Source organism: Canis aureus, chromosome 37 (assembly GCF_053574225.1).
Source record: "Canis aureus isolate CA01 chromosome 37, VMU_Caureus_v.1.0, whole genome shotgun sequence".
Lineage (NCBI taxonomy): Eukaryota > Metazoa > Chordata > Mammalia > Carnivora > Canidae > Canis > Canis aureus.
Window position 1 is genome coordinate 23,593,185 of NC_135647.1, and position 19,290 is coordinate 23,612,474.

Sequence of the window (19,290 nt, forward strand, 5' to 3'; positions counted from 1 at the left end):
AGTGAGAGTCTTGACTTTTCGCCACTCACTGTTCCCTACTCCTTTTCGTTGGCCCCAGGTGACCCAACAGGTCTGGGTATAATTTATATCTCTTTGGATCCCAGTCTTGGTCACCTGGAAAAACTGGCCGTAAATGTTCAGTAGTGCTTTGTTCTTTTGTTTTCTTTTAACAAGTTTACTTTTTGTTTGTCATATTATTAGGTTTTCTTTTTTTCTTAATTACCTTATTGAAGTATAATTTACACATGAAATTCACCCACTCTAAGTATATATAATCCAACAGTGTTTTAGGAAACATAATGAGTCACACAATTACCATCACAGAACAGTTTTTTAATTTCTATCACCCAATACAATTTTTAAAAATTTCAAAAATTTCAAAAATTTTATTTTTATTTTAAAAATTTTAACTTTAAATTCAATTAGCCAACATACAGTGCATCATTGGTTTCAGATGTAGTGTTCAGTAATTTATCAGTTGCGTATAACACCCAGGGCTCACCACGTCACTTGCCCTGCTTAATGCTCATCACCCAATTACCACATCCTCCTACCCCCCCAATAAGATTTTATTTATAGTTACTCCTGTTTCTGCTTTCAGCCCCAGGCAACCACTAATCTATTTTTTGTGTCTATAGATTTGCCTTTTCTGGACATTTCAAACAAATGGAACTATATGGTATGCGATCTTTATTTCTGGCTTTTTTCGCTTAGCACAATGTTTTCGTTTATCCAAATTGCACCAGGGACCAGTATTCCATTCCTTGTTATTATTGAGTAGTATTCCATTTGAATGGATATATCACATTATCTCTTTCTTTTTACCTAACAGAGATGGATATTTTGGTTGTTGCCAATTTTTGGCTACTGTGAATAATGTTGCTATGTACATCCATGCACAAAGCTCTGAGAGTTCATGTTTTCATTTCTCTTGGGTAGATACCTAGAAAAGAAATGTTAGATCACATGGGAAGTAATTTTTTAGGAAACTGTCAAACTGTTTTCCAAAACATCTCTACCATTTTACATTCCCACCAACATGTATGGTGAGGGTTCCAGTCACTCCACATTCTTCCCATCAGTAACTCTTGTCTTTTAATTGTAGTTCTTCTAGTGGGCATAAAAGGCTATTTAATAGTGATTTTATTTCATTTTTAAAATATTTTCTTTATTTATTTGACAGAGAGAGCACAAGCAGGGGGAGTGGCAGAGGGAGAGGGAGAAGCTTTTCTCCCCATTGAGCAGGGAGCCCGATGTAGGACTAGATCCCAGGACTCTGGGATCACAGCCTGAGCCCAAGGCAGATGCTTAACCAACTAGGCCACCCAGGTGTCCCTTCATTGTGATTGTAATTTGCACCTCCCAACATCTATCTACACATAAAAGTGGATGTTGAACATTTTTTGTTGTGTTCTGTAACCATTTATTTATATACCTTCTTTCATGAGATGTCTTTCAAATCTGTTGTCCATTTTAAAAATTGGATTATTATCATATTGGGGATTTGTAAGAGTTGATTGTATATTCAGGATACAAATTCTTTTACCAAATGTGTGATTTCACAGTATTTTCCCTAGGTCTGTAGTTTGTCTTTTCATTTTCCTACACTGTCTTTTGAGGAGCAGATTTTGAATTTCAGTGAAGTGCAATTTATCAGTTTTTGCTTTTATGACTCATTCTCAGTGGTGGATTTTGAAAGGAAGAAAATTCAGTAGTTATATGGATAACAGGGATGTCTTTCATTTGCATTTTGGTTTTTTGAAGATTGTTCCACTTTTATGTGTAAATGTTCAAGAGGCCATGTTGTTCTGGAAACATTCAGAATCCTATGTACAAATAGAAATTATAAGCACTATCCAGCCTGATTTGAATGCCAATCAGCACACAGTCATTGGCAAAGCATGGTTTACATGGCTTTTTTTTTTTTTTGACAGTACAGTCTCTTGCTAGTTAATAAAAATGTCCCTTGAAAGAATTACAGTTCCCATGGCTCCATGGAATGTGTTTTTTCTGAGGTTGGTATTTTTTATTAGGGTTTATAGTTCCAAAATATGAGGGATATCCAGGAAAAGTGTCACTGAGTCTGTTCATAGCCTCACTGTGAACTTCTCCAAGCATATGAGCATCTTTAAGACATTCCAATTATTTTATGGGTGTGGACTTAGGATGTTGAGGCGAGGCAGATAGATCATAATAGGCATGCATATGTTACCTGTTTTTTGTTTTGTTTTGTTTTGTTTTTTGATGATCAAATACTATACCAGGCTGCTTGTCCTCTGTGCTATCAGAAGTTGGAAATAGTGTGACATAGCAGAACTGGACACTGATTCTAATTTTAGAAAACAAGCAGCATGGATTGTTTGAATCAATTTTTCTTTCTTATGATAGACACAATTAAAAAGCTTCTCTCTAGTAATTAATCAACAAATATCTATCAAATACATATTGCACATGGAACTATCTATATGCGATGACTTCCAAATTTATATCTCCAATCTGGACTTCTTCCCCAAAGTCTAGATTTCCATTTCACAATCTATTCAACTTGGATGTCCAATAGGCCTGCCAAAAACTGAGCTTCTGATTTTTCCCCACAAAAATTACCTCCCCCCACCCCCATATCCTTCTCCATCTTAGTTAATGTCAACTCTGTCCTTCAAATGCTCAGGAAAAAACTGGAAAGTCATCCTTGTCTACCATCATCCTTTCACACCCCAGATCCAATCCATCACAAATTCTGGTGGCTCTAAATGGAATATGAAATGCTAGATGAGATTCTGACACAGAAAAGGGGAAAACTGACAAACTCTGAATGAAGCATGGAGTTTAGCATCAGCATTGGTTCATTAATTGTGATAGATGTTGGATGTTAACAATAGGGGAAACTGGGTACAGGGCATAAGGAAACTGCCTGTGCTCTTTTCACCTTTCCTGTAGTTCTCAAACTATTCTAAAATAAAACAATTTATTAAGGAAAAAAAGAAAAAAGCAAAAGAGCAGATCTTGCTGTTTCCTAGTTCATTGGCACCTGTGGCTGGTTTCCACCCCCCTGAGGGGATGGAAGATCTGATCCTGTTGTTTGGATGGTCTGGATGGAAGTTATGGTCAAATCAGCAGAAGGCTATGCATGTTGTTTTCTTTGGGCAGGAGATTGGTCATTTCATCAGCTTATCACTTTTTTTTCACAATTTAATTACTCCAAGCAAAATTGATGACCTCAAATCAGTTCACTCTTTTTATAACAATTTTGTTAAATAATTTATCTTTAACAAATACCTAATTTTGTGTAGTTACTCTTCCTAAAGAGCCAAGCTCTCTAATCCTAGAAAAACACCTATAAATTTTCCTTTTTAAAGATTTTGCCATAATTCTTTATATGCTACTCAAAATGGAAATGTATTTTTATATTATATGGAACACATCGATCTGAATTAAGAATAAAAACTGTTTTTATTTTGGAAAAACAAAATAAATCTAGAGGCTGGTGTTGGTGGGGGGAGGACAGGCATCAGCTAAGGAGCCAAAGAGGTGAAATTTCCAGGTCTCGAAGAATCAGGCGATTGTCTGTTACTAGCTCAGGCAGTTGAGGTTTGATGCCACTCCTGTTAGGAGTCACGGATACACTCCTGTTAGGATCGTGTAGGTGGGTTATTTGCACTGGATTCTCCTTTCTTGACTTGTGACAGGGAACCAGGGGAAAACCACGGTGTTGTTTGTAAGGAGAGTTTACGAAAATTCATTCCTGTTTTTTGCAACTCCGCGGACGCTTGAGCCTTCGACCTTTCCTAGAGCTAGAAACTGTTGGAGATATTGCAGATAATTTTAAAGACTGAGAAAATGAAACCTTGCTGAGTGTTTTCCAAAGATCTGTCATATTCTAGATGTGTGTGTCCTAAGTGTCACATGGACAAACAAAGGTGGCTGTGGGATTCCCACACCCAGAATCCTCTTGGCTGGGAGTGACACTTAAATCATCACGAGTCTAAAAGGGGCAGGAGAACAGGGCATCTGACCGCCAAAGGCAAATGCTGCTCGGTAATTCTGAGAGCATTACCACACTGATGAGAAGAAAAGGTGAAGGTGATATTTCATCCACTGCTCCCAGTACATCCTCTCCTTACCTGACCTCTGAAATGGAGCCATTGGCCTTGAAAAGCCTGGCGTCTAAAATTAATATTCTTCTCCGTCTGACTAAGAAGGCAACAGCTGAGCAACATGAGATCAAGGATGATATTAGTTTAAACAGGGGCTCAAAGTGGCATTTGAGAGAGAGGATACTTCCTTTCGGAGTGGACACTTGTCTTTTCAGAAGAATTATACCGGCGGAGAGTAAAGACCTTTCCCAGAGAATTGTGTGGTCATTTTGAACTCTGCAAAACTTCCCTTATCTGCTGGAAATTACACTCTGCACTTGAAGTGGTCCAAACCCTAGGATGTCCTCCTATACGTGGTAATTATTTAAAAAAATCGTTGTGACCTCTCACATCTCCTGTTTCTGTGCTGCCTTAAATAACAGGTTGTACCAAACTCCAGGTAGAGTTTAACAGTTGTGACTTCTTTGCAAAGTTATCATACCTTGGACCTGTTTTCTTTTTAATGTGTTAATTCTTACGTGGCTTCCTGCTCCAGCGTGAGTACCATCTGCAATTACGAGCTATCTACAAGTCATAGTTGGCTTTGGAAATAGCCTGCACCCGTCTCTTTATTTTAATAACGATTTGTTTTCAGGGCGCTTTGAAGAGATGCCAGTATTGATCTGTAAGGTATTGTAGAGAACTCTGGTTGGTACTACGTGCATTTCAGCGTGTTTGACGTAAGGTCTTTGTAAGGCTAAGAAGGATTTTGCAGAGCACTGGATTCTTAATAATTTGGAACCCAAGGTATATATGAGTTTTGCTATGTGAGTTGAGAGAATGAAAACTGAAGTTTTGTGGAGAGAATCGCAGATGGTTTTAAATTTGGGAAAAAGCTGAAAGCAATTTTCAGAAAACCTCCAGCAGGGGGCCTCTGCAATCAGCTGTGGGAACCCTCGGCAGACTCCAATCCGTGTCTTTCCCCCAAGCCCCCACAGGATCAGGTGTGTGGACACGTACTTACACGGCGATCTCTAGGATGGGAGCAGTATTATGCGTATTACTTAATCTGTCATGAAAGTATTTCAAGGAAAGCACCACAATTTGAACTCCCTGACACCTGGCAGGTAATGACAATGCAAAGAAAGCTATCCGGGCATCTTAAATGTGCGAGGGGACAGTAAGGAAATTTCTTTTTAAAAATAAACACCGAACATTTCTGGTGTAGGCAGAGAAGGGCTCTGGAAATGGGCCATCTAGTGCAGATCACGCCCCAGAGGAGGACAAAATTCCCCAGGGGGAAGCACGAGAGACCCCCTCATACAGGCACAAGCCCTTCCCACCGGGGATGGGAGGAGCAAAATCTGCAATCCCAATTAACCCCAATGAAATTTTGTTTTCTATATTTAAATTGGCCACTTGATCTAAATCTTACCTTATGCAACGAGGGCGACAGTCACCCAGTGAAACTGGAGGTGGACTTTTACTGTTTGCTTCTGTAGGAAAAGGTGGGGGAAATAATCCTTTTTTTCTTTCAAAGTTCCGGCATTTGAAACTTGATCTTAACAATAGCATTTCTCTTCCTAATTTTGGGTCTTCTCTCCAGGTCCAAATTCTCACTGGTCATTTTCTTCAGAAGTCAAGTATGTGAATGAGAGATGAGAACTTTGCTTCCTTTTTTTTTTTTTTTTTACAGTCAAGAGGAAGGCACGCTCAAAGCTCATGATTGCGTCTTAATTTACAAATCAGAGACGGAGGGAGATGAAAACCACACTCCAGACAGTAACTTAATCGGACTTACCACCAGGATGTTAAAAGTGAAGAGGCTGGAAGAAATGAACACATGTTACAACAGTAACAAACTGGAGAAAATGGCCTTTTTCCACTGCATGGAAAAGGTTGAGAAAGTGAAATGTTTTCTGGAAGAAAATTCTAGCGAACAGGATTCAAGATCCGGAAAGAATGAGGTAACTATGGGCTAATTTAGTCTTGTGAAAAGTACCAGTTCTACTTTATCTATTCTTACATGAATCAGTGAATGTAGCCACTTAGCGGACTCGTCAAAGTCTATTTTTGTCACTTGTGTGAAGAATTAAGGAACGTGTCTTACAGATAAGACATTTTTCATTGTGTTTCACTGAGGATTACATGTTGTAGACTATACAAGTGAGTTTGGTAAGAAATTGAGAGGCCTTTGAATATGCATCTCTACCAGCAGCCTTCTCCTCACTGTGGTTAGCGGCTTAGGCGTTACTAGAGGGAACTTCCAGAGACACACATTTCTTGAGAAGGATCATTCAAAAGGATGGATTTGGGTGTAAAACTCAGAGAAGCACTATCGGGGGTACAGTCGCTCTGCAGAAGAAGCTTCTAATTTCCTCAAGACTTGGAGTTCCTCATAGTGTAGGTGACATAGCTGTTGACGGTGACGGTCAGATAAGGGATCCCTTATGCCTGGATCCTCATCCGTGCACCACGAGGCCCTGAGCCTGATTCTGGCTCCTTGATCTTTGGCAAGTTACTAGGCTCAGTCAAGAGGCGTCCTCATCAGAATAATGGGACGATGGCCGTTGGGGAAGTTAGGCGTGATAATGTATATAAAGGACTTAGCACAGATCTGTCACCATGGTAAGCGTTCGAGAAATGTCATCCAGCAATGGTCTCCCCTCCTCTCTTGACTTTGTCACTTCCCACTCTTGGGTCCAGAGTCGGCCCAGGGTCGGCCCCGCAGCCCTTATGCCAGCACATGCGACTGTTTCAAATGTCTGTCACCTTTCTCTAGACAGTGCTCTTCAAGGTCAACGCCTTGAATCCCTCGTCCTTGGATCTCAGTTGCTGTCCTGGTAGCTGGTGCAGAGGGGTTCCCCCAAAGGTCTGTGGAACGGACAGAGCTGTACAAGTGAATTCTGCATCCTGGCTGCAGGCGAGGAATGAGTATTTTAAAAGATCAGAGCCAGTGAATCTTCTCAGGCGGGATGGGGAAACATCTCTCTTTGTCCGACCACAGCTTGGAGAGGAAGGGCATTTCTAACGGTGCCAGGCTGATGCCCCTGGGCCGCTGAGTATCCAGAGCCGAAGAGTCTCTGCAGCATCAGGGAGTATGGAGTGATAGAACATGCCAGAGAGAAGAGGGAGTTGGGATGAAACTTAGGTTTTTTGGGACCTCTACTTTCCCTCTGAGTTGATGTCTTGTCCAGGATACACCAGAAAGAAATTTCCACAGGCCAAACGGAAGTCACGTATGAAGGACTTCCTTCCTAGGGCTGTTATAATGCAAATGAATTAACAGAAGGATTCCTTTTTCTGTTCATTAATTTCTGTAGGACAGAGAAGACAACTATGGATAACTTTGAAATAACCAGCTCCTGGTAATAGTTTATACGGATTTGATGATTTTTCCAGTACTCTTTTTCTCTGGCTTCTGTGAGACAGTTTTAAAAAATTTACTTATTAATTCATTTAATATTTTATAAAGATTGTATTTGTTTATCTATGAGGGACCCAGAGAGAGAGGCAGAGACCCAGGCAGAGGGAGAAGCAGGCTCCCTGTGGGGAGCCCGATGCGGGACTCGATCCCAGGACCCCGGGGTCACACCCTGAGTCGAAGGCAGCCGCTCAACCACTGAGCCCCCCAGGGGCCCCTGTGATAAACTTTTCAGAAGTAGGAATTGTCTTTGAAGAATGAGGTGGTGCTAAGCTGGAGCAGAAACATTTTAGGAAGAAGCGTTTTTGTGATAAACTGCTCCAGAATATTAGAAATCAAATGATTCGGAAATTAAATATCTTAGATACTTTTGAGGACAAGAATGTTGCTCCTCAGAAAGCCGGAGAGAACATCCTTCGGGCGTAGTCTGAGGTCCTGCAGGTCACGTGGGTCTCCTGGCCTCGCTCCTGTGGTCGCTGATGCGTGGAAGATGGAAGGGAGTGACTGGTAGCTCCATGTGTCCCATTCAGCTTCTTCTTGGGAAATGGCCAAAGGCCCAGAAGTGTCAGCAATAAATTTCCCTGTCTCTGTCGCTTGCCCTCTGGAGGACGGATGGGACCCAAAGGGGAGACACGGAGCTGTTCTTTCTGTGGCTGCCAGGTGCTGGAGGGCCCAGCTGGCCGGGTCAGTGGGTGCCGGGGTAGGCCGCAGGCCTTGGCGGGGGAGAAGGGCATCCCGGCAGCGCGGGTGGCGGCGGGCACGCTCACAGAGCTAGACGGTCGGGACGGGTCTCCGTCTTCTGCTGGGGCCACAGGGAGTCTGGACAATATTAGTCCTTTGTCTCCAGGGAACATATAAAAAAATACTGGCTGTGATGTGCCCTAAGAGGAGAAAACGTATTCTCCTTTCTCCTCCTTTTATCCCTTCTCTCTTTGAGAAGATTGGCATCGCTGATCACGCTAGAAAACTTCACTGTGGTGCCTGGGAAATAGTTTACTCTGCATTTCAGATACTCTAGTGATGTGGAAGCTTCGTTTTGAAGCTTTGAAGAGTAATTTATTTCTAGAAGAGTCTTTACCCCCTTGTCCAGGCTGGTAAAGCTCACTCTTTTTCTTTTCGCGCTCTTAACTGGGTTTTCCTCTGTCACTTGTTTTTCTTCCGTTAGGTTAATTTTAGCTATCTTCTTTCTTTTCCTCTATTTTTTGTTGAATTTGTTAAATGCCGCACATTCCACTTTTCTCCTCTGTTTTGTTCACCTCATTTTTCTACTTCCCTTTTTATTCTGTTTCCTAATGACTTTTCTCATTTTATTATAGTCTAAAGGGTGTTCAAATCCCCTAAATCGTGTAGAGTTCTAAAGCTTTTTAGCAGATATGCCATAATAAAACGGCCTAAACCCACATATTATGGTGTTGAAATAGACTAAAACACAAGAAAATTAACCTGCTACATACAAGTGATGAGCTTACCAAGTACTCATAAACGATCAATGACTCTCATAACTATAATTAGTATCATTTTTATATAGTCAAATACAGGTTTTCCTCTTTCTTTTCTTTTTTTTTAAGATTTTATTTATTTATTCACGACACACACACACACACACACAGAGAGAGAGAGAGAGAGAGAGAGGCAGAGACACAGACAGAGGGAGAAGCAGGCTCCATGCAGGGAGCTTGATGCGGGACTCGATCCCGGGTCTCCAGGATCATGCCCTGGGCTGAAGGCGGCACTAAACCGCTGAGCCACCCGGGCTGCCCTTCTTCTTTCTTTTTTAAAAATATTTAATTTATTTATTCCTGAGAGACACACGGAGAGAGGCAGAGACACAGGCAGAGGGAGAAGCAGGCTCCCCAATGTGGGACTTGATCCCGGGACCCCAGGGTCATGACCTGAGCCGAAGGCAGATGCTTGATCACTGAGCCACCTGAGCGTCCCCCAGGTTTTCTTCTTTAGTTAGTTCTCCATTACCTGTATAAATAGCCCCCTGCCACACTTCTCTTAGATACAATTTACTGTTTAATACACACACACACACACACACACACACACTTTATTTGTTTAATAAAAGACAGAAGGGCCAGACAAGTGAAGTTCTACTCTCCCATTTGGTTGTCCCCCCCCCCCCGCTTTGCCCTCCTTCACTGATTATACACATACCTACTTTTTAATACCCAACCTCCTTGTCCTTTGGCTTCCCCCCACCTCCCTATAGGACCCTGGTACCTAACCCCCACCTGAAAGGCATGGTCCCAACCAGGAGGTAAGGCGGTGCTGTCGGGGGAGAAATAAGGGCGGCCCCGACAGAGGCAGAATGTTGAAATGCCTGCTACCAATGCTCCAAAGACCAAACAAAACAAAATATTTATCGGCAGGATGTGAATAGGATAGAGTGGGTTGGAGCAAAGCGCGGCTCTCCCTGTTTTGATGGCAGTTGGCGAGCCTAACGGCAGATGGCATTTCCTGACTGACCGCCGTGACATCGTACATCAGTGGTGCTCCCAATGAGTTGCTTAGAGATCAAAATAACGTGGCGAGGGGGGCGGTTCTGCGATGTTTAAAGTTGCATTTCGCACCCCCGTCTCTGCTCCTCACCCGTAGGGCAGGAAAGAGCTCTCTGGCAGCGGCCCCCCTCCGGGCAGATGCCCCTTTCTGTGGTGCTAATCGTCCTTGAACCGGGGACAAGCGCATCTGAGTTGGTGTCAGTTGTCACCAGCGAGTGTCCCTCTGGCCCTACACCTGTTTGGGATCTGTCACACAGGCCCTCGGAGTTTTCCTTTAAAGAGGCCGAGGATCTGTTGATCGTGGAGCTGGAAGCCCGCATCGCAGGGGCCTGCAGGGGCCTGTGCCGCTCCTCGGCCGGAGCGAGTCGGGCATGTGCCAGGCCCTGTGCTGGGTAGGGGGGCGAGGGGCACGTCAGCCCAGCCTCTTGCCCAGCTGCTCCTGGAGATCGCACTGGCTGGAGTGTGTCATGAGCACGTGCCCGGCCCTGTGCTAGGTGGCGGGGGGGGGGCAAGGGGCACATCAGCCCAGCCTCTTGCACAGCCGCTCCTGGAGATCACGCTGGCTAGAACGTGTCAAGCCTGTGCCAGGCCCTGTGCTAGGTCGGGGGGCGAGGGGCACGTCAGCCCAGCCTCTTCCACAGCTGAGATTGCACTTGGCGCTCAGAAGAAAAGGCACCTGGCCCGCAGGTAGCGTGTGCCTCGCCTCGCCTCCCGTCCTGCGGCGTGTGTGCCAGTGCGGGATGGCCCGGAGGTCGCAGGCAGGCCGCTGCCCCGGAGGACACGCAGGTAGTGACCTCGCTGTTAACTAGGACATCCTCTAGCTGCGCTAGTCCCCCTTGCACGCTCGGTTTCCAGCAGGGAGCGGTGCCTGCCAAGGGGAGGAGGGCGCGGCCCTCTTAACGGTGCCCAAGACTCCCCGCCGAGGAGCGGGTGGCCCGAGGGACATGTGGCACATCTCAACATTCCAAACACCTGCCCCATCCTCGGGGAACCCAGAGCAGCCCCTCCTGGTGCATGCGGAAGGCGGCCGTCCACTTCTGTCCTGGGGGCTGAACAACGTCAGCCTCCTTCCAACCCCTTCCTGCGTATACGACCTAATTATGAAGATGAAATGACACAAAAGCAAAACTTCCACGCCTCCCCCCCCCCCATCACATCTATGGCAAAAAGCAGAATCCGAGGAGGGGCCGCCTCCCCTGGGGAGCCCTCCGGCCTGTGCGCCCCTCCCCTGGAGCCCTTGCCGGCTCAGCCTTTCACGTGATGCCGCAGCTATTCCAGGAATGGAATTTGGTGGGGACGATAGTACAATTCCAAAAGAAGAGAAATAATGCAGATTCTCGGGATTTTAGCCCTTCCCAAGAGAGGGTGTTCATGTCTGGGTGAACAGCTCTCCCCACGGATTTCATTCTTTTCTCAATTAGCATAAAATACGTTATTTTCAAGGCGGTATAAAACCTTCTGGAAGGTACTACAGACACCAGCCTGAATCACATGAAGGGGATTTACAGCCGTGTGCTGTGCTTCAGCTTTGTTTTATTACCATCTCCTCCCCTCGAAGGGCTTTTAGGCTTTTCTCCCCCTCCTGGAGCCCCTCTCTTGAAATCTTAACACCACGGATATACCATGTACCTGTGTACATATTACAGGTGTATCTGTGCTTTATATATAAAAAGAATGCACTTTTTTTTCACTCCCCCCTAAAGAACTATTTTACCTCCTTGGGGGGTGATATTACCCTTATTGAGAATGCGCATTTCTCTAGGGGAGCTGGGCAGCATATCCGTGTCCCCGTAAGCAGATGCCTGCTTTATGTTTACTCAACAAGAAACCACCAGCTCAGCAGCAGCATCCTGGTGGTGCTGGAGGACGGAGAGCTCCAGGCTTTCACAGTGGCCCTGAGCCTTTCCCTGGGACCCTGACTCAGTAAGTTAAGTCCACGTTCACAGGAGTCGCCAGACCTTGGGGTGGTTTATTATCTGATCTATCTTAGTTGAGGACAAGGTAAAAGAGATGGGAGAAAGATGGATAGACAGGAACGGACTTTTTTTTTTTAAAGTAAGATCATAAAACATTCTAATCTCTTTAGGTCTGACCTCATGTCACCATTAGGTTTGTGTTTTCAGGCTTGGTCACTGTTGTCCGAGCATTACTCATTTTTGGCTGCTTAACCGATCTCCTAGGGGAAATGCCACTAGGGCTTTCATCTTCTATATGGAAAAGAATGAGTTATTCACTCAAGCTCTCAGAACGTAGCCCTCTAGTGTTTCCCAGAGACAAGGTCAACAAGATATATGGGCTAATTGGGAGTGTTGTGGGTATGTATTTCAAAAAGTCTTTGCAACTTTTTAACTGTTAAGAAAACGTCTCTTAAGTTAGATTTTGTATCCTATTACTTTTTTCCCCCATTGTTGATGGTTATTTAGAAATGTGGACAATCTATTGTCTTAGAAATTCCTGCAAGTGCAGAAGTTATAGAAAATGGCTTTTATAGGAGCATCAGAGAGTCCTAATTGTCATATTAATGTACTCTGCATCCATAGAACATAAAAATGTTGTGTTTGTAATACAGGCATAGGGATATCCATGGAACATAAAACAACTGAAAGATTTTTCCCAATACATTGGGTATAAATGTATATAAAATGCTTTACTTGCCCATGTAAAGTTCTGGGTGTCCTAGATCAAACACACAGATAAGTCATATTGTTTGTGTCATTTCAGGTCCTCAGGGTAATTAAAGTTTTACAATATGTGTTATAATATGAGAAAAATATCTCATTTTCTCTAGAAGTTAAGGCAATATAGTAAAAAACATAAATACTGCAAATCAAGTCTGTTTTCTTAAGTAGGAAAATGCTTAGCATACTTGATAACGAAACTCACCTACAACATTATAGTAAAAAGCATATTGAGCTATCAGTGTTTCCCAGAGTTGTTCACATACCACCTTCATGGCTTTTGCTGTATCTGCATGCTGCTTTAACCTCTTTAACCTCTATCAATATTTTCACATATCAAGTCATTTAAAAGTTTTTTGCAAAAGCAACAATAGAGTGAAATCATGGTTTTGATGTTATAGATTTTTAATATTTATTATAGATTTTTCAAATACACAGTAATACACACATACATTTTAAAAATGTTTTATTCATTTACAACCTAAAATCACCCCAAATCCCTAACACTGAGGTGATCCCACTTCAGTCTCTAGACACCTAGACTCAGGAAGCTCTTTCAGGCTTTTTGCCTGTGCCACTTGATACTTTCAACTCTATTTCTCATTTTCTGCTCACTGTGTAGTGACAATAACAAAGACTGGGGAAGCTGATGATAAGCAGACAGCAGTGGAGAGAAGAGACATCCAAAGTCTTCCCTCTAGGTAGCAGATACACGGAAAATTGATAGTAGGTAAAGTCTATGCAACTCTTCTTACGTGCCTGGACCCGTGTTCTCCACTTTGTTGCTCTTGAAGTCCCATCAGAAGGCAGAACTGAGACAAAAGCACATGTTTAGACTGTTTGTTTTTGGAACTGACTTCAGCAAGTAGAAGTGGTGGCCTGAGGAGTGTGAAATAGAGAAGGAAAGAGACCCAGCACCTCACATTGCTAAGCTGACTACTATCAGGTAGGATGGCCTCAGAGCTGTCCACCCCTAGGACTGGGGGGCTGATAACACTGATTCACTGGCTCATCCCCACTGGTCAAGAGCTGTCCTATCGGGTGACTGACCCCCTGGCACTTTCAGTTGCATGCAGGTGATCGCTGGTTTCCAAGGGCGTCCCACATGCTTGAACCTCATTTACACCTTTGACCTCAGGAAGAGTGTCCGATTTGCTAGTCCATTGATTATGTAGGAATGATATGTGCTCATTTGGATACACCTGCACACACCTGCAGTATAATCCACGGCTCGTGGCTTCATCCACTCAGGGGTTCTGATGAGCCCAGGTAATTGTGGCATTTCCATAATGAATGGGACCCTAAAGACCTGTGCCCTAGGAAGGAGGCTGTGACTCAAAGATTAGGAACCTAGAAACATAGTTCTTAAGGGGCCTTTGGTGGTCAGCTCATTCCAATCCTTTTTTGAAAGGAGGACTCAAAGTCCAAGAGAGGTAAACTGGACTTGCCCAAGAGTCATTACATGGAGGAACTGATCTTTCCTAAGGTCAGAATTACCCTTCCAGCCCTGTTTTCCATATTGCTCTTTGCATGTTTTGTTTTATTAGCGCCAGCCCTTTTGGGCGAGCAGGTGGGCAGCACTTTGCATGATTGCTGTTAAGGTTCCCTGTTGGCCGTTTCCCAGCAGGCACAGCACAGCAGGTATCCCAGGTCGGCTCCGCCCAGAGCAGGGCAGCTTTTCAAGTCTTGCAGGTCTGCCTCAAAGGATGGCTGGCCAACAGCCAGGCCCACTGGCATCTTGCCTGGCACCACCTCTTTCTAGGCAGGAGCATCCTGTCTTCTTAACTTTCCTGCGCCTCAGGCTCTCCCTTTATGAACAATTCCCCCAAGGCTTCAACTCCGGAGCTGGGAATCTGAGCTGCAAGGAGCCCAGTAAGAAGGCTCAGACTGTGACAGAGCAGGTTTAATGCTCCCGTCAGTGGCCAGGTGTCAGAAAATTCTAAAGCAAGGCAACCACTAGGCTGGAATGAAGGGTGTGTGAGCCCAACCTCTGATTTGTCTACTAGACCTTTAGCTTCTAGTGTTGGCATCCCAAATGTAAGCAGTGAAAAAAAAAATGTAGATTTCTTTTTTTCTGTTTTACTTTTTATATGGTTTGAGGCTTATCGGAACTAATTGGGGTGAGGGGTAAGTACAGAAATGAATTATAGAGACAAGATTTTAATTCATAACTGTATTTTTCCTGTGTCCTTGAGAATGACTTTACCTTCTATGCAATATAAATGCTTTTATAATAGCATTTCCCCATATCCAGTCATCCAATTCTTTTTAAAAAAAGATATATTTATTTATTTATTTATTTTAGAGAGGGAAAGTGCGAGCAGAAGGAGGGGCAAAGGGAAAGGGAGAGAGAGAGACCTTAAGCAATCTCCCCACGGAGTGGGAAGCCCCATGCAGGGCTCCACCTCATGACCCTGAATCATGACCTGAGCTGAAATCAAGTCGGATGCTGAACCGACGGAGCCCCCCAGGCACCCCCAGCCATACGATTCTACGTTGAGTGTTGCTCTATGGAGTGAGAAGGGATACCCGTGGAGTTTTTAAGCTGCAGAGTTCTGAGGAAGCATAATAATCAACCTCTGCGAGCATTGTTCTATCACTCTAGTCCAGAGCATCTGTCATTCTAGGGTCCCACTTGTAGCTTGGACATCTTTGTCTCTAGCATATATTTGGTCTAGAGGATGGTTTCTGATTCTGAAAGGGGTTTTGAGCTCCCTTGGACACTGGAGGATAAGAGGGGAGGAACTAGCAGGAGCTGAATATTTTATTTGGAGCTTCTAAGTCTTCTAGAATCTGCCGGAGGCCTTTGCACTCATATCCCTTCAGTTCTCCAGAAAGTATCACAAGTGTGGCCTCAGAAAGTGCTCATCACCCATCCCAGCTGAAACCTTAAGGAAGGTCCCAGCAGCCCTGGGTGTTTTCCCAAACTGCTGGAGGAAGAGAAGCAAGGGGATGGAACAGGCAAGGGGAACACTTGATGAACCTACCCTGTTCAGCACTGTCTTTCATTGGAACATCAGCCACTAGGCCAGCAGTTCTTAAAGTGAAATCCTTGGAACCCCCAGAGGAACCCTAAGACTGTTTCAGAGGTCTGCAAGTCCAAAACTATTTTCATAGTAATTCAAATTCTTGGCCTTTCCACTGCATTGACATTTGCACTGATGATAAACAGGCAACGGTGGGCGAAACTGCTAGCACCTCAGCACAAAATAAGGCATTATTGTGTCCTGGTAATCATTGCATTTTTCACCAGCAGACAGTTGAAACTTTTGTTCTGTTTTTTTTTTTTTTTTAAGATTTTATTTATTTATTCATGAGAGACACAGAGAGAGAGAGAGAGAGACAGGCAGAGGGAGAAGCAGGCTCCAAGCAGGGAGCCCGACGGGGGACTCGATCCCGGGGCCCCAGGATCACGCCCTGGGCCAAAGGTGGCGCTAAACCACTGGGCCCCCCGCCCCCGGGCTGCCCTGTTCTGTTTTGTTTTTAAAAGAGCCAGTCTTCCTTAAAAAAAAGGTACTTGATGAAGCAGGAATGTAAATGTATTTAATCAGCTTGTATCAAAGTTATTTAGATAGTTGTGCTTACGTTCTATATTAATCTACTCAATAAAGAATTACTGAGTTTCTATTGCAGGAGGACACTGGGACTATCCCGTAGTTGTCGCAGACTACGACCCTGGTTTGGAGGGTAGATACTTGAAACCCAGGGACACAAGCAGTTTCACGCATTGATGTTCACCGATGTGTCAAAAAGAGGCAGAATCAGAAGAAACGTGATTCCTCATTTAAGGGTAAACACAGAATATGCATTTAGGTTGCAAATGGCTCTTTTTCTGTTGAGTCTGAGCTCCCCGTACTAGAGATGTTTTATGTTAGGATCTCCCTTTAGGCCACTTGGCAATCTGTAGTTATTTAGAAATTCAAAAATGCATAATGACCTGTGTTAGGTCCCAATCTTCAAGAATAAGTATGTTGAATTAATATGACAACATAGGTAGGTTTCTACATTCTTAAGGCTGTGTTTGCATTTACCTGTTTAGGATTTAGGCTTTAACTTGGGTCTACTTATTTATTTATTTATTGAACAAGCCTGTGAGTGGCCCTCACTGTGTGCCAGACCCCGTTCTAAGCAATTTCCAAATAAGAACTCATTTAAACCTTGTAGGCAGCACCCTGATTGGGTCCACAGATAATAGTGACTGCTTAGTGGGCCCCACGCACTACGTTAAGAACTTTTCATCCAGCATCTCAGTTAATCCTCAATGGTTCAATGACTTTGTATAATTATTACCTCCATTTTATAGATGTGTAAACTGAGGTTTAATGACATCAGGTAGTTGCTCAGTTATAGTCGTATAACTAAAGACCATGATATCTCTTCTGGGGTTAGCTTGCCCAATCACTTGAAAAAGAGAATCGCATTTATTTGAAGAAAATGGAGCTGGATTTTAATTTTTTTTGGATGAGACGGGAAATATTCGAAAGCAAATCATCCTTGATGAGTTTTCTAGGGACAGTCTTTTTTTTTTTTTTTAAGATTTTATTTATTTATTCATGAGAGACACACAGAGAGAGAGAGGCAGAGACCCAGGCAGAGGGAGAAGCAGGCCCCATGCAGGGAGCCCAGTGCGGAACTCGATCCTGGGACTCCAGGATCACACCCTGGGCTGAAGGCAGGCGCTAAACTGCTGAGCCACCCAGGGGTCCCCTCTAGGGACAGTTTGTATTCTCTCCACATTATCTGAAATATAATTTACATTCGGTGATTGTTTTGCTTATTTGTTCTATTGCTCTGTGCAAACCCAGCCAGAGTGGTTGGATAAAAAGTCGGGTTTCCTCTGCTCGACACAGGCTGGCTCTTCTCTGGAAGTGCGATGCAACAGTGTCCTCTAGTGGGGAGAGCCTGCAAGCATCACTGCGGCAGTGCGGGGAGGTCACAGATCCTGCTCATTGTAGGAACCGCGTCTTGGGGCTGCAGTCTGGCATCTGCACGTGTAGGTCCATGCAACAGCAGAAGCCAGGAGAGAATATCCTGGAGCTAACGATCCTCTGCAACATATAGTAAGGCTGGAAAATGATAAGCTAAAATAACTTCATTGTAATGATACAGCACACTGCACCCAAAATATATGTTAATTGGCTGTTAGGTTATTGATAAGGCTTCTGGTCAACAGTAGGCTATTGGTAACTAAGTTTTGGGGGAGCCAAAAGTCATACGTGGATTTTTGACTGTGTCAGCAGCCCCGACCCCACGTTGTTCAAAGGTCAACTGTATCTGACGTGGAGAAGGATTTAGTAAGATGGGCTTGATAGAACACGAGAGAAGGGAGAGGGTGTTTATTTTATCGGACACATATTATTCAATATGCCACAGAGCCAGGCAATGTGTGGCTCAGCCGAACCTGGCACAGCTACAGCGGGCAAAGATTTACCAACTCTCAAATTATAGCAAGTACCACCAGTGATATGACAAAAGAGGAAGGAGGCGCCACTGGTGTCCTGTCCGGCACCTTCATCTCTTGATATTTCGAATAGCGAATGACTACCCCCGACTTGTCTAGCTGTTGGATGCCACCAGAGAAGCTGTGTTCCCTACCTCTCAATTCTCCGACCCTGTTCCCCGAGAACCATCCCTGGGGCCAAGCTCAGGGGGCCACACACAGTTGACCAACAGGGCTGTATCTCCCGGTGAAGTTACTGGGGGATGAAGGGAAGAATGGGAAGTCATCAGACATAATCCTTGACTCCGAAAGATAATGACCTCTAATTGAATCCTATTGGTCTATTTCCAATTATTCTACTTTAATCTCTGGGTTTGCATGATCATATCATCCTATGTGGGATGATTAATGCTATTCCCCAACATCAGATTGGAAATTCTCAATGCATGTTACAACATTAAAAGCTCTGAGAGGTCCCCCGTTAACACAGCACAGCCATTTCAACCAGGCCCATGGGAAACATTCAATAAATGAATGAAACATTATCTGAAACATTATTAGCATTCTCATCTATCCTAAGAGCTTTCGGAATTCATCTGGCCACTGAACTCTTCTGTTTCCTGACTCATTCACATCTCAGGGTGCCATAGGATGTACCTTGGGGAATGCTGGTTTAGAGAGGATCCATTATTGACTCTGGTATCAAATAGACCCAGATTCAGATCCTCATAGGACCCCTTACCAGCTGTGTGACCTTAGTCATTTAACCTGAATGTCTGTCCCTGGTTCAGCATCATGGGTCAGAATGCCTACGTTGCAGAATAATTGAGAGGATTACGTTAGCTCATCCATCTGTTAGCAAGTAGCTTGGTGCCTGGCACATCCAATATCTGCTCCCACTTCTTTATGTTCACCATGCCTTCCCTCATTCTTCCTCCTCTTCTCTACCTTTAGAAATCCTTCTTGTCCTTCAAGGTCAGATTTAAATCCCACCATAGTTGATTCTAATCTGACATCCCACCTCCTCCCCGCCCCCACCAAGCTTGCCTTGACTACATCATCCTTTACACCATTTAAATAACAGGTGTGTGGCAATTTTCGTGTCCTTTCTGGTAATAATTGTCTTATAGGTTGGGCCTTTGCTCCTAAAAAACTTGGGCTCCTTCCCAAT

At 44.1% G+C, this 19,290-nt stretch overlaps 1 protein-coding gene across 4 annotated transcripts in view; it reads left to right on the plus strand.

Annotated features, from left to right (window-relative positions):
* Positions 1–19,290, plus strand: part of MYLK4 (myosin light chain kinase family member 4) — a 109,096-nt gene that overhangs the window by 20,346 nt on the left and 69,460 nt on the right. Inside the window, exons 1-2 of one of the 4 annotated variants that reach the window (XM_077886207.1) lie at positions 4,043–4,450; positions 5,770–6,040. In XM_077886207.1, the coding sequence (XP_077742333.1) occupies positions 4,434–4,450; positions 5,770–6,040 (288 nt within the window). In that variant the 5' untranslated portion in view covers positions 4,043–4,433. Of the gene's footprint in view, positions 1–4,042; positions 4,451–5,490; positions 5,582–5,769; positions 6,041–8,060; positions 8,182–19,290 lie in introns of those variants that run through there. The other 3 variants (XM_077886208.1, XM_077886211.1, XM_077886210.1) reach the window with 3 other exon arrangements.